The following is a 13,419-nucleotide window of genomic DNA, read 5'->3' on the forward strand; positions in this document are numbered from 1 at the left end:
GCTTTATTTCAATTTTTTTTTTTTTTTTTGGCTGTGTTGGGTCTTCGTTTCTGTGCAAGGGCTTTCTCTAGTTGCGGCGGGTGGGGGCCACTCTTCATCGCGGTAGGCGGGCCTCTCACTGTTGTGGCCTCTCTTGTTGCAGAGCACGGGCTCCAGACATGCAGGCTCAGTAGTTGTGGCTCACGGGCTTAGTTGCTCCGCGGCATGTGAGATCCTCCCAGACCAGGGCCTGAACCCGCGTGCCCCGCACTGGCAGGCAGATTCTCAACCACTGTGCCACCAGGGAAGCCCCAGGGAAGCCCCTGGATAGCCTCCTTTCAAAAAATGTTTCTAGAGCTCCTAATAAGCTTGCATTTACAAAATAGTTGCTAAAACTATTCCTCTGGATCGTGCAAGAAGGGAGACAGGGACCGCTGATAGGACCGGGTGTGTGGTATTAATCAGCCTTGGCTTCTTTCCCTCGTGCTTCGTCAGAGGCCGGGCTGTCCTCGTTTTTAGTTTCTCTGTTTTCTGCAGGTAAGTCTTCTTTAGTCTCCTGGTTAGCCACTTCGGCCTGTTTTCCTTTTGCTTCCTTTTTCCCTTTTGTTTGCACTTCCTTGTCTGAAGATTTATCCTTTCCCACCGCCCTTTTTGGCTTTGGTTCCACTTTTGCAGGAGCCAGTTTAGCTGACAACGTCACCGATCTCCTCTCGGGCTCCTCCTTCGCCGCCCCCTGGGGGAGCTGACCGTGCTCTTGGGCGTCCTGGTGGTGGCGGGGGGCGCCTGTGGGGTGCCTGCTGGCGGGCGTGGCACAGAGCCTTCGGGAAGCCGGGCTGCCTGGCCGCTCCTCCCACACCCCACCCCCAGCTGCTGGGACCTGCCTATACACATTCTTTGGCATATTCTTTTCCGTTATGGTTTATCACAGGGTACTGAATAGAGTTCCCTGTGCTCTACAGCAGGACCTTGTTGTTGATCCATCCTATGTATGATACTTTGCATCTGCTAATCCCAGACTCCCACTCCATCCCCCTCCCCCCTCCCCCTTGGCAACCACATGTCTGTTCTCTATGTCTGGGAGTCTGTTTCTGTTTCATAGATAAGTTCATTTGTGTCATATTTTAGATTCCTCATATAAGTGATGTCATATGATATTTGTCTTTCTCTGTCTGACTGACTTCACTTAGTATGAGCATCTCCAGGTCCATCCATGTTGCTGCCAATGGCATTATTTCATTCTTTTTTACGGCTGAGTAGTATTCCATTGTATACATGTACCACATCTTTATCCATTCATCTGTCGATGGACGTTTAGGTTGTTTCCATGTCCTGGCTCTTGTATATAGTGCTGCTATGAACATAGGGATGCAGGTATCTTTTCAAATTAGAGTTTTCTCCAGATATATGCCTAGAAGTGGGGTCGCTAGGTCATATGGTAGTTCTGTTTTTAGTTTTCTGAGGAACCTCTATACTGTTCTCCATACTGGATGCACCAATTTACATTCCTACCAACAGTGTAGAAGGGTTCCCTCTTCTCCACACCCTACAGAGGATTAAGTTTAAATGTATATAGGTGACCCCTGCTTCATGACACTTCACTTTATTAAGCTTCACAGATATTGCATTTTCTACAAATTGAAGGTCTGTGGCAACTCTGCATGGGTCAAGTCTGCCGGCACCATTCTTCTAACAGCATTTGCTCACTTTGTGTCTCTGTGTCACTCTTCAGCAATTTTCACATTCCAAATTTTTTCATTACTATTATATTTGTTGCAGTGACCTCTAATCTATAATTATTTGGGAGCTCCAAGAACTGCACTCATACGAGCTGGCAAACTTAATAAATGTTGTGTGTGTTCTGACTGCTCCGTCGACCGGCCATTCCTACATCTCCCTCCCTCTCCTCAGGCCTCCCTAGTCCCTGAGACACAATACAGAAATGAGGCCAATGAGTAACCCTACAAGGGGCTCTAAGTGTTCAAGAAAAGGAACAGTCGCATGTCTCTCACTTTAAATCAAAAGCTAGAAATGATTAAGCTTAGTGAGGAAGGCACGTTAAAAGGCCAGATTGGCCAAAAGTAGGCTTTCTGCACCAAACAGCCAAGTTGTGAATGCAGAACAAAAGTTCTTGAAGGAAGTTAAAAGCGAATAGTCTTAGTGCTGATATGGAGAAAGTTTCAATGGTCTGGAGAGAAGATCAAACCAGCCACAACATTCCCTTAAGCCAAAGCCTAATCCAGAGCAAGGCCCTAACTCCCTTCAATTCTCTGAAGGCTGAGAGAGGTGAGGAAGCTGCAGAAGGAAAGTCTGAAGCCAGCCGAGGCTGGTCCATGAGTTGTAAGGAAAGGAGCCGTCTCCATAACAACAAAGTGCAAGGGGAAGCAGCACGTGCTGATGCAGAAGCTGCAGCAAGTTATCCAGAAGATCTAGCTAAGGTAATTCATGAATGTGGCTGTACTAAACAACAGATTTTCATGCAGACGAAACAGCCTTCTACTGGAAGAAGATGCCATCCAGGACCTTCATAGCTAGAGAGGAGAAGTCACTGGCTGGCTTCAAAGCCTCAAAGGACAGGCTGACTCTCCTTTTAGGGGCTAATGCAGCTGACAACTTTAAGTTGAAGCCAATGCTCATTTACCATCTGAAAATCCTAGAGCCCTTAAAAATTATGCTAAAACTCCTCTGCCTGTGCTCTATAAATGGGACAAAAAAGCCTGCATGACAGCACATCTGTTTACAATATGATTTACTAAATATTTTAAGCCCACTGTTGAGACCTACTTCTCAGAAAAAAAGATTCCTTTCAAAATGTGACTGCTCGTTGACAATGCACCTGGTCACCCCAGAGCTCGGGTTGAGATGGACAACGAGATTCATGTCATTTTCATGCCTGGTAACAGAACATCCATTCTGCAGCCCACGGATCAAGGAGTCATTTGATTTTAAGTCTCATTATTTAAGAAATACATTTCACTGGGCTTCCCTGGTGACGCAGTGGTTAAGAACCCACCTGCCAATGCAGGGGACATGGGTTTGAGCCCCGGTCCAGGAAGATCCCACAGGCCGCGCAGCAACTAAGCCCGTGCGCCACAACTACTGAGCCCGCGAGCCGCAACTACTGAAGCCCGCGTGCCTAGAGCCCATTCTCCGCAACAAGAGAAGCCACCACAATGAGAAGCCCCACACCGTAACGAAGAGTAGCCCCCGCTCGCTGCAACTAGAGAAAGCCCACACACAGCAACGAAGACCCAAGGCAGCCAAAAATAAATAAATAAATTTTAAAAAAGAAAAGAAATACCTTTCGCAAGGCTACAGATGCCATAGACAGTGATTCCTCTGATGAATCTGAGCAAAGTCAATTGAAAACCTTCTGGAAAGTATTCTCCTTCCTAGATGCCATTAAGAACAGAACATTTGTGATTCATGGGAACAATCACACTAATCAACATTAACAGGAGTTTGGAAGAAGTTGATTCCATCCCTCATGGATGACATGGAGGGCTTCAGACTCCGGTGGAGGAAGTCACTGCAGATATGGTGGAAACAGCAGGAGAGCTAGAATCAGCAGTGGAGACTGAAGATGTGACCGAATTTCTGCAGTCTCAGGATAAAACTTGAATGGATGAGGAGCTGCTTCTCATGGGTGAGCAAAGAAAGTGGATTCTTGAGATGGAATCTACTCCTGGTGAAGATGCTGTGAAGATCGCTGAAATGACGACAAAAGATTTCAAATGAGATTTTTTTATGCTTTATCAATATAAACTGTGTTGATAAAGCAGTGGTAGAATTTGAGAGAAACGACTCCAATTTTGAAAAAAGTTGTACTGTGGGTAAAATTCTATCAAACAGCGCTGCATGCTACAAAGAAACTGTTCCTGAAAGGAAGGGTCAATCCATGTGGCCAACGTCACTGTGGTCTTATTTTAGAAACTGCCCCAGCTGCCGCGACCTTTGGCAACCATCACCCTGATCGGTCAGCAGCCACCAGCATGGAGGCAGGACCTTCTACCAGCAAAACGATTAAGACTCATTGAAGGCTCGGATGATGGTTAGCAATTTTTAGCAATTTAGTATTTTTAATTAAGGGATGTACATTTTTTTAGATATAATGCTATTGCACACTTAATAGACTACAGTGTAGTTTAAACATAACTTTTATATGCACTGGGAAACGAAAATATTCATGTGATGTTTTATTGCGATATTCACTTTATTGCAGTGGTCTGGACCCAAACCCCCAATATCTTGGAGGTGTGCCTGTAGATCTGTGAAAGAGTCGTGAAACCTTTCCGTTCACCACTAGGGGGCACCAAAGGACAATGACAATAGAGCAAAATGAAAAAGGCCGGCGCTGTTCCCAAAGATGTACCTTGTTTTCTTGTCTGGAGTTGAAGTTACCTACTTCATGTCATTGTTGGGTTCAGGGCGGGACAAAATATGCCATCATGGCATGTTGACTATTTTGAATTAAAGTAATTTAAGAAAGAGCTGAGGCAAGAGGGAAATTTTGACCCTCCCGTCTCCCTGGAAGCAGGAAACAAATCTCCCCTGTGAGAGGTGGATTCCTTGCCTGCGGGGTAGAAGGGCACCCTTATCACCAGCGATGGGGAACTGGGGGCCGAGAAACCTGTATAAACACACCCTGTTGCTCCTTTACTACCCAAACCCAAACTCTGTTTAGATTCTTCACTAACTGAGCACCCAAAGCTTTCTTTTCGCTGTCAATTTCTCACAGAGTTGTTGTTTGTCTAAAAATTATAAAAGCTGCCTCTTTGGCCACTTCCGAGGTCCCGTTTCTATGAGGGCTCAGTGGCACAATTAAAATGTGTTTCTTTTTCTTCTGTTATTATGTCTTGTGTCGATTTTATTATTAGTCCAGCCACAAGAACTCAAGAGGGATAGAAGGGGAAATCTCCCCTCTCTAACATCATCATTGGCTTGATCTGAAGCTCTTGGTCTGGTAGTTCTCTTCCAAAGATCATTTATTTCTGAAGCTCTTGGTCTGGTAGTTCTCTTCCAAAGATCATTTACTTCTGGACGATACATAAGGATCCTGTAACGTTTCCCAATAAAATCCTTTCAATCAAGGCAATGATAGTTTTTCTCCTGATTTTTGAAAGTTCAGTCTCTTTCAAAAGACTAAATTTCCAAGTTTCCAATCATGTGGAGGCTGAATAGGTGGATATTTGGGGAAGCTTGCTTATACCTATTGATGATAAAACTAGACACATCACAGAAGTCCTCTGTAATACTTAGAATTGCAAGCGTGCAATATGGCAGAGTCCACAGTCAGAAGTGATTTCCTAAATGCATGGGTTACTCTATGTGATGGGGACGGAGTAAAGGGACAAAGTAGTTGATGAAATAGTTAATCCCACTAGGGGACTGTAAGTAAAGAAAGAAGTATGGGACACCCCTGTAAGTTAATGATTACTCAAGATAGCAGGTTTTGGAAGAAATAGACAAATTCTTAGAAAGGTATAACCTTCCGAGACTGAACCAGGAAGAAATAGAAAATATGAACAGACCAATCACAAGCAATGAAATTGAAACTGTGATTAAAAATCTTCCAACAAACAAAAGTCCAGGACCAGACGGCTTCACAGGTGAATTCTAACAAACATTTAGAGAAGAGCTAACACCCATCCTTCTCAAACTCTTTCCAAAAATTGCAGAGGAAGGAACACGCCCAAACTCATTCTATGAGGCCACCACCACCCTGATACCAAAACCAGACAAAGATACTACAAAAAGAGAAAATGACAGACCAATATCACTCATGAATATAGATGCAAAAATCCACAACAAAATACTAGCAAACAGAATCCAACAGCACATTAAAAGGATCACACACCATGATCAAGTGGGGTTTATCCCAGGGATGCAAGGATTCCTCAGTATATACAAAACAAATCTTAGGATTACTTGTCCTAGTTCTGTGAAAAAAGTCCTGGGTATTTTGACAGGAATTGTACTAAATCTGTAGATTGCCTTGGTTTAGTATGGTCATTTTAACGATATTAATTCTTCCACACCATGAACACGGTATATTTTTCCATCCGTTTGTGTCATCTTCAGTGTCATCAGGGTATTATAGATTTCTAAGTACAGGTCTTTCATCTCCTTAGGTAGGGTTATTCCTAGGTATTTTATTCTTTTCAATGCGATTGTGAGATTGTTTCTTTAATGCCTCTTTTTGATAGTTTGTTGTTAGTGTCAGTTCATCTTTTAACACATTGATGAACCAATATCTATAATTACTAGGAACTAAAGTCCACACTTTATTCGGATTTCTGTAGTTTTTACCTACTGTTCTTTTCCTGTTCTGGGGTCCTGTATTACATTTAATCATCATGTCACCGTAGGCTCCTCTTGGCTGTCGTAGTTCCTTAGACTTTCCTTGGTTTTTACCTTGATAATTTTAAGGACTACTGGTCAGGTATGTTATAAGATGCCCCTCTGTTGACATGTGTCTGATTCTTTTCTCATGATTACACTGGAGTTTTGAGTTTGGGGAAAGAAGCTGGAGAGGTGATGTGCCATCCCATCGTATCAAAGGTGTATACAATCAACCTGACTTCACCCTCCATGTTGACCTTGCTCACTGTAGCCAGGGTAGGCTTGTCAGGTTTCTGCACTGGAAGGTTACACTCAAACACCCTTCCAGACCCGCAGTCTTGCAAGCCAGTCACTCTGTGCAGCCCACACCTAATTAAAACACAAGGGGTCAGGCTCCACCTCCTGGAGGGCAGAGTATCTGCAAGAATTACTTAGAATTTTTCTGCATGGGAAGTTTGTCTATTCTCCCTGGCTTATTTATTCAGTCATTTATTTGTATCAATATGGACTCATGTCTCACTAATATTTTTAAAGAACCAGCTTCTGGCTTTGTTTTTCCTAGTGTTTTGTATTCCACGGGTTTCTGCTCTAACCGTTTTATTTCCTTAGTTGTTGTTTCCTTAAGATGATTCTGTTTTCTCTAATTTGGGGAGTTGAACACTTACCTCATTTGTTTCATTCTTTCTGATAACTGTAGTATGAGAAGGGGTCAGCAAGTTTCCTCCCCAGCTCCGTCCACCCACCCAGGCATCCTCTCCAGGGCTCTGGAAACACTGCTAGGCTTGGGTGTGAGACTCCAAGTCGGCTCCCATGGCTGCCCTTTCTCTAGGGATGTGAGCTGCTCCACCCTCCTGACCATCCTCTTCAAGGGTACTTTGCATTATATAAATATCCCACTCCCTTTAAATGTCCATGGGGCTTGCTTTGCCATAGAAAGACAACGAGTTACTTTTTACTGAGCTTTTTTTCAAGCCTTGTCAAGAATCCCACAGCCCCGACAAAGACTACATTGACTCTGATGGTTTGGCCTCCATGCCCTTTTGCGGGCTTTTTTTTTTTTTTTTTTCCTGTTAGTTTTAAGGAAGTATGGCATTTCCAAATGTGGTCAATTCCTAGTCCCGAGAGCTGATCCCAGAGTTAGCCACCAGATGGAGGACCATCTTATCAATTACACATCCGGCTAGTTCTGTAAAAGTAACACAAAAGGCCTCTTGCCTCAGAGTTTTACCGGCTTCCCAAAGCACTCTAAATGTTTAAATTTCCTGTACATAACCATATTTATAAAGGGAATAGGTAAAAGGAAAAATAAATAAGCTTATTTATCCACATCATTCAGCAGCAAAACCATCTATTCAAGACTTGGGACTTCCCTGGTGGTTCAGTGTGTAAGACCAGGCTCCTGATGCAGGGGCCCTGGTTCGATCCCTGGTCAGGGAACTAGATCCCATATGCCGTGTGCATGCCGCAACTAAGAGTCCGCGTGCTGCAACTAGAAAGATCACATGCTGCACCTAAGACCCAGCGCAGCCTAAATAAATAAATATTTTTTTAAAAAAAAGAAAAAAAGAAGGTGAGACTTACAACCCCCGTAAGCAGCCGGTGAGAATTCCACACCTGCGCACAGCCTTGCCCTGAGGCCAGAGCCCCCAGAATATCTCCTGAGGGAGACCCTGGTCCTTGCTTAGTCCTAAATGGATTTGTTAGTTCCTTAGTTATTCAGCGAAGGAAAAATTCAGAACTCTGACAGAAATATGTCAAAAGGGATTGTCCAGAAGAGTCCTCAGAATAGTCGACATGAGAGGACATTGGTGAAAACTGGATAATAACCCACCCTCTGCTCTTGAGAATGTCTTTCCTTGGACAACATGGAAACTCAGAACGAGGAAGGGAAAGAGGCCGATGATGAAGACAGCTTCCTGCCTCACCTGAACCTGCAACGCACAGTCACGCTCAAGACCACCTCTTCATTTATCAGTTAAGGCACTGACAGCCGCGCTCGTCTACCTGCTGAGGAAACGATGCACACACGAGCGGCCGCGCGCAGACATCACGGGACACACGGGCTTCCTCCTCCACCTAACCTCCGCCACGGCCCCGCAGACGCCCGACTCTCTAGGCTCCCTTAAAGCCAGGTCATCAGGCCCGTCTTCGTCCTCGTGAAGGCAGGAACCTCAGAGGGCGCTGAGCTCCGGGCGTGTCAACCCACCGGCCTTCCAGAACGACCGCGGCTGCGGGGAGAGGGAGAGGCACGAAGGCCTCGCCTGTGGGCACCCAGGCCAGAGCTCAGCTGGACAGAGCCGCCCTGCGGGCATCCTCGCCTCCCACGGTGTCCCCCTCCCGCGGCTCCCCGCCCCCGCCCCGCGTGGTTTCCCACATCCGGACGCCTGACCAGGTGGAGGTGGAAGGCTGGGGGCCGGCTAACACCTGTCCTGGCACCTGCCCTGCGTCTTAGGCCCACGCCCCCCTCTGCCGGGTCCGCTTCCTTCCTCTCCCCTCCGCACCTGCCTGACCCAAGAGCGCTCCCTCAGGAGCATCTGCACATTATACCATCTCAAAGTCTGCTTCCCGAGAAACTAAACTCGCGATAATTACGTCAGGAGTGGTCCCCCACAAAACGGGCAAAAAGATGGGGTTTTGGTGCTGGAGCCCACACAAGTGTCTGGTGGAGCACAGACAGCCTCGGGCACAAGGTCATGATCCACGTGGGAACTTCCATCACTAGGCAACCTAGACAGTGTATAATGTCACGGAAATGGGACAACAGAGGAATTAGGCGGCTTTGTTAAACTTGACTGAAGTTCTGACGGAGAACAGTAATTCTCGAGTTTAGAAGGCATGAGTCACCCCGAGGGCTGCTTAGAACAGATTGTTGCACCCCAAGCCCAGATCTTCTGGTCACTACGGGGCGAGTTCTGAGAATTTACATCTCTCACAAGTTCCCAGGTATGCTGATACTGCTTTGGGGGACCACACCTTGAGAACCACTGCCTAGAAAATCTCAATGAAAGGCTGAGTGCAGTTAACACAATTAGAGGCAAGTGTGAAAGCCAGAACCTCATTGCTAGAAAAGAGGTTCTCACTTTCTGCAGGAGAGCAGAGAATGCTGGGGCCCAGGCCTTCACCCACAGAGAGTAGCTGAGCTCCAGAGTGAAGCTTCCGTTGAAAGAAGGACGGCTCTGACAAGGTTGGAAAAGGTTGGGACCCTGATATCTGGGTTGATGCCCCTGAAAATCTTTGTTCCCAAATCCCTCCAAGCCTGCAGGAGTGGCCCAGACTTCCCTGCTAAAGCTAACATCCCGGGGCTTCCCTGGTGGCGCAGTGGTTAAGAATCCGCCTGCCAATGCAGGGGACACGGTTCGAGCCCTGGTCCGGGAAGATCCCACGTGCCGCAGAGCAACTAAGCCCATGAGCCACAGCTACTAAGCCCGTGCGCCACAACTACTGAAGCCCACGCACCTAGAGCCCGTGTTCCACAACAAGAGAAGCCACCGCAGTGAGAAGCCCATGCACCACAACGAAGAGTAGCCCCTGCCCGCCACAACTAGAGAAAGCCCGCGCACAGCAACGAACACCCAACGCAGCCAAAAATAAATAAGTAAAATAAAGTCTTTTAAAAAACCAAAAACTAACATCCCCTGCTTGCTTGAAGACAATACAGACACAACATGTGCCTCCCCCAAAACCCCCCAGGAACTGCTCCACAGGCTTTTAGGCCAATAACTAACCACAGGCTGGCTGGGTGTGTGCTGCCCTGTTAAGTTGCTGCAGAAGCTAGCCAGCTTGTGCCAGCAGGAACCTGGAGAGGATGCAAGGACCAGATGCTGGTGGTGCTTGATGAAGAGCAGGCAGAACATAAGGTTGGATAAGCGGGAGGTTATACATTTTGTGAGCACTTTTGACAGACAGAGAGTTTAATACCTCACAAGGATCCCGAGATGAGGCAATCTCACTACTAGGATGGCTCCCAGAAACAGAGAAAACAGTAGCCCACGCTAAGTGAAGCAGAAATGTTGGCACGTAGCAAAAGGTGGAAGAATGCATTTAAAGGCTCAAAGTCAGACAGCGGAATGTTATTCAGCCTTTAAAAAGAACACAATCCTTTCAGAGAGACAGCTACACTCCCATGTTTGTTGCAGCATTGTTCACAATAGCCAAGATGTGGAAGCAACCACACGGCCCATCAACGGATGAGGACAAAGAAGCTAAGGTGTGTATACACACAGTGGAATATTATTCAGCCAGAGAAGGGAGGGCATCCTGCCATTGGCAGCAACATGGACGGACCCTGAGCACACAGTGCTAAGTCAGACAGAGAAAGACAAGTCAAGTATGGTATCACTTACACGTGGAATTTTAAAAAGCCAAATTCGTACAAATGGTGGTTACCAGAGGCCAGGGGGCTGGGGGATAAGAGAGATGTAGTTTGATGGCACAAACTTACAATAAGTAGTAAATAAGCTATAGAGATCTAACGCATAGTATAATGAATATAGACAACAATACTGTACTATAATCAAATCTGCTAAGAGACTAGAACTTTAAAAAGAAAGGATTGGTAAAAAGAAAGGATTAGGAGTGGCCCGGGTTCAATCCCTGGTCGGGGAACAGAGATCCCACGAGCCGTGTGGCTCAGACAAAAAAAAGGATAATTGTGTAATGTGATGGAGGTGCTAATTATCACTACAGGGGCACAGGTTGCATGCTAAAGTAGGGTCTCTGGGAGCAGTCGGGGTGATGACCACCCTTCTGCAAACAAGAGGCCCAGTGATTCCATTCAACCCTCCAAAGCCAGGAAGATGCAATCATGAGTGGCCAGGTCCACGGGTCAGTCTCACAGGGCTTAATGGAACATGGCATCTCTAGGGGAAAAATATCTGGGTAGCCAATAGGGGTACTACTTAGTCTGTACATAAAAAAATCAAGCTGGATGATCAGGAGGCTGAGGGCAGCAGCCACAGTAAAAATTGCTGCTGTGGCCCAGCCTCCAGATGGAAGCCAGTTTTCAAACCTGAAACTCAGTGACCTGCAGGAGGAAGGACCTGGCAGTATTGTGGCAACCGTACATGGTAATGATTCCGGAATCCTTCACATCCAGGCACCTACAGTCACTTACGCAGGTAATGTACGCTGGAAAAAGAGAATACCCAAACATCGTAGGCAACTGGACACAAGGTCCTAGCTGACATGGATACCTCTGGGCTTAGGGCACCATCGTGGCCCCCCGCTGGAGTGCGGACCTGGGGCAGTCAGGTGGTAAACGGAGTCCTGGCCCACACGGGTCCGCTGGATCCACACCCACCCGGCGGTCATCTCCCAGCTCCCAGCGTACGACTGGAACGTTCATATTTGAGGCTGGCACGACCCCAACACCAGAGCTGGACCCCAAGAAGGTTAAAACACAGATGAATGCACCTGACCCCCAGACCCCAGTAGGTCTGGGCTGCGTTCTGAGAACTTGCATCTCTGACAGGCTTTAGTGGACTTGGGAGCAGAAGAGGACGCTGGCGGGTCCGGGCTGTGCTGACGGCAAAGCCCCGTCTTTTGGGCTAAGTGATCCTGCACATCCTATGGTCTGAGGGGTATCCGTGGTGGGAAAATAATGCCATGTGGAATTTACAGCAAAAGCCCCCATGGGAGAGTCATAATGCAGACCCTGAGGCCCTGGAGGAAGGCCACAGTCGTGTGCAATGGAGATTTGCACGCCTTTGGAAAAGCACTCCTGCCACGCTGGCCCTGGAGATGGCCACAGGGCACCACGTGACCGTGCAGCCACATCCAGAATCCCTCAACTGGGTCCTGTCAGAACCACCAAGTCACTAGATCAGGTGGGCCAAGCAGCAGTCCCTCATGAGACGGAAGTGGTGCAGCCGGGGCGTCACCAAAGCAGGACCCGAGGTCACAAGGAGCTGCATGAAGAGACCCCATCACCCACCACTGCTGCACCAGCCCTGCCCTGGGCTCACGCCTCTGGCTGCCTGGGGGTGTCTGGGAAAGACAGTGGGGGGGCGGAATCCCCCCATGGGAAGGGCTTCAGATGGTGCCCCTGGTCATCCACTGTGTGGAGAGGGACCCAAAGTTAAAACACATACAGCCTCACGCGCAGTGGCAACGTACTCCCTATTAACTGCGAGAAAGTCCGTCCCACCGCCAAAGGGCAACAAGAAACTAGGAGGCCTGGGTAGAGGCAGGTGTTTGGATCCATTCAGGTGTAGGCATGAGGTCCAAGTGTTTTTCTCGTGTGAGTTAACCACCCACCAGGCCAGGAAGATTAACCGACTCGGGAGCCGATGCTGGCCGGTCTCTGTCATTGGCCACCACAGCGTGCACTATACACCGCGGGCACGTGAAGGGATCAGCCGTGGGGAAGGGAGGCAGCCTGTGTGTGGACCCGTGGCCTCGGCTCTCAGTCACCCAGGCTGGTCCAGCGACTGCCACTGCTGAGCACCAGTCCTGCAGCAGCAGAGCAAAACCGGGTCCCCACTACGGCGCCATCCCCTAGAAGACCACCCAGTCACTTAGGGGAAAGCTGAGCACCTCGGACCCCCCTCTCCTCTGAAAGGGGCAGCAAGTAATTTTGACAGGAAGAGACACATTTTCCGTCTACGAGTTTGTCCACAGGACCTCGGCCAGCATCACCAATACAGGATCCCACATAATATCACCTCAGGCCCAGGGACCCACTTTATGGCACAGGAGGAACATAAGGGACACGTGGCCAGGGATCACCAGTCCCATCAGATGCCACAGCACCAGGGAGCTGCCAGGCACACACAGCGACAGCATGATCACAGCCCAAGTGCCAGCTGAGAGATGACAGCCTACGAGATGACATGCCTGTCCTCCAGGAAGCTGTCTATACCCACAGCAATGACATTTATGAGGTGCTCTGTCACCAGCAGGTAGAACATAGGGTTGTGGAGCAAAGAGGGGAAGGTGACATGCCCTGTCCAAGTGACCCACATGGGTAACTGGTGCTTCCTATCCCTGCAAGCCTGGGGAAACTTGTACAAAGAACCTTTCTGTATTACTCTTAAAAGTGCATGAGAGGGGCTTCCCTGGTGGCGCAGTGGTTGCGCGTCCGCCTGCCGATGCAGGGGAACC

The 13,419-nt window shown here is 48.0% G+C and overlaps 2 protein-coding genes across 5 annotated transcripts in view; one reads left to right on the forward strand and one right to left on the reverse strand.

The window, feature by feature from the left end:
• Nucleotides 1-13,419, forward strand: part of KCNQ5 (potassium voltage-gated channel subfamily Q member 5) — a 616,346-nt gene that overhangs the window by 598,044 nt on the left and 4,883 nt on the right. The window lies entirely within an intron of this gene.
• LOC102991523 (non-histone chromosomal protein HMG-14-like) overlaps nt 1-13,419 on the reverse strand; it is a 48,241-nt gene that overhangs the window by 28,710 nt on the left and 6,112 nt on the right. For 2 of the 4 annotated variants that reach the window (XR_008618419.1, XR_008618418.1), the window contains exon 3: nt 3,278-3,685. The exons of 1 other annotated variant lie outside the window; for it this stretch is intronic. Coding sequence is in view for 1 of the 3 variants with exons in the window: in XM_055087654.1 (XP_054943629.1) it covers nt 437-880 (444 nt within the window). In the remaining 2 variants the exon portion in view is untranslated. Of the gene's footprint in view, nt 1-383; nt 1,016-3,277; nt 3,686-13,419 lie in introns of those variants that run through there. One more of the 4 variants, XM_055087654.1, reaches the window with a different exon arrangement.

The sequence above is a fragment of the Physeter macrocephalus genome, chromosome 10 (assembly GCF_002837175.3).
Source record: "Physeter macrocephalus isolate SW-GA chromosome 10, ASM283717v5, whole genome shotgun sequence".
Classification (NCBI taxonomy): Eukaryota; Metazoa; Chordata; class Mammalia; order Artiodactyla; family Physeteridae; genus Physeter; species Physeter macrocephalus.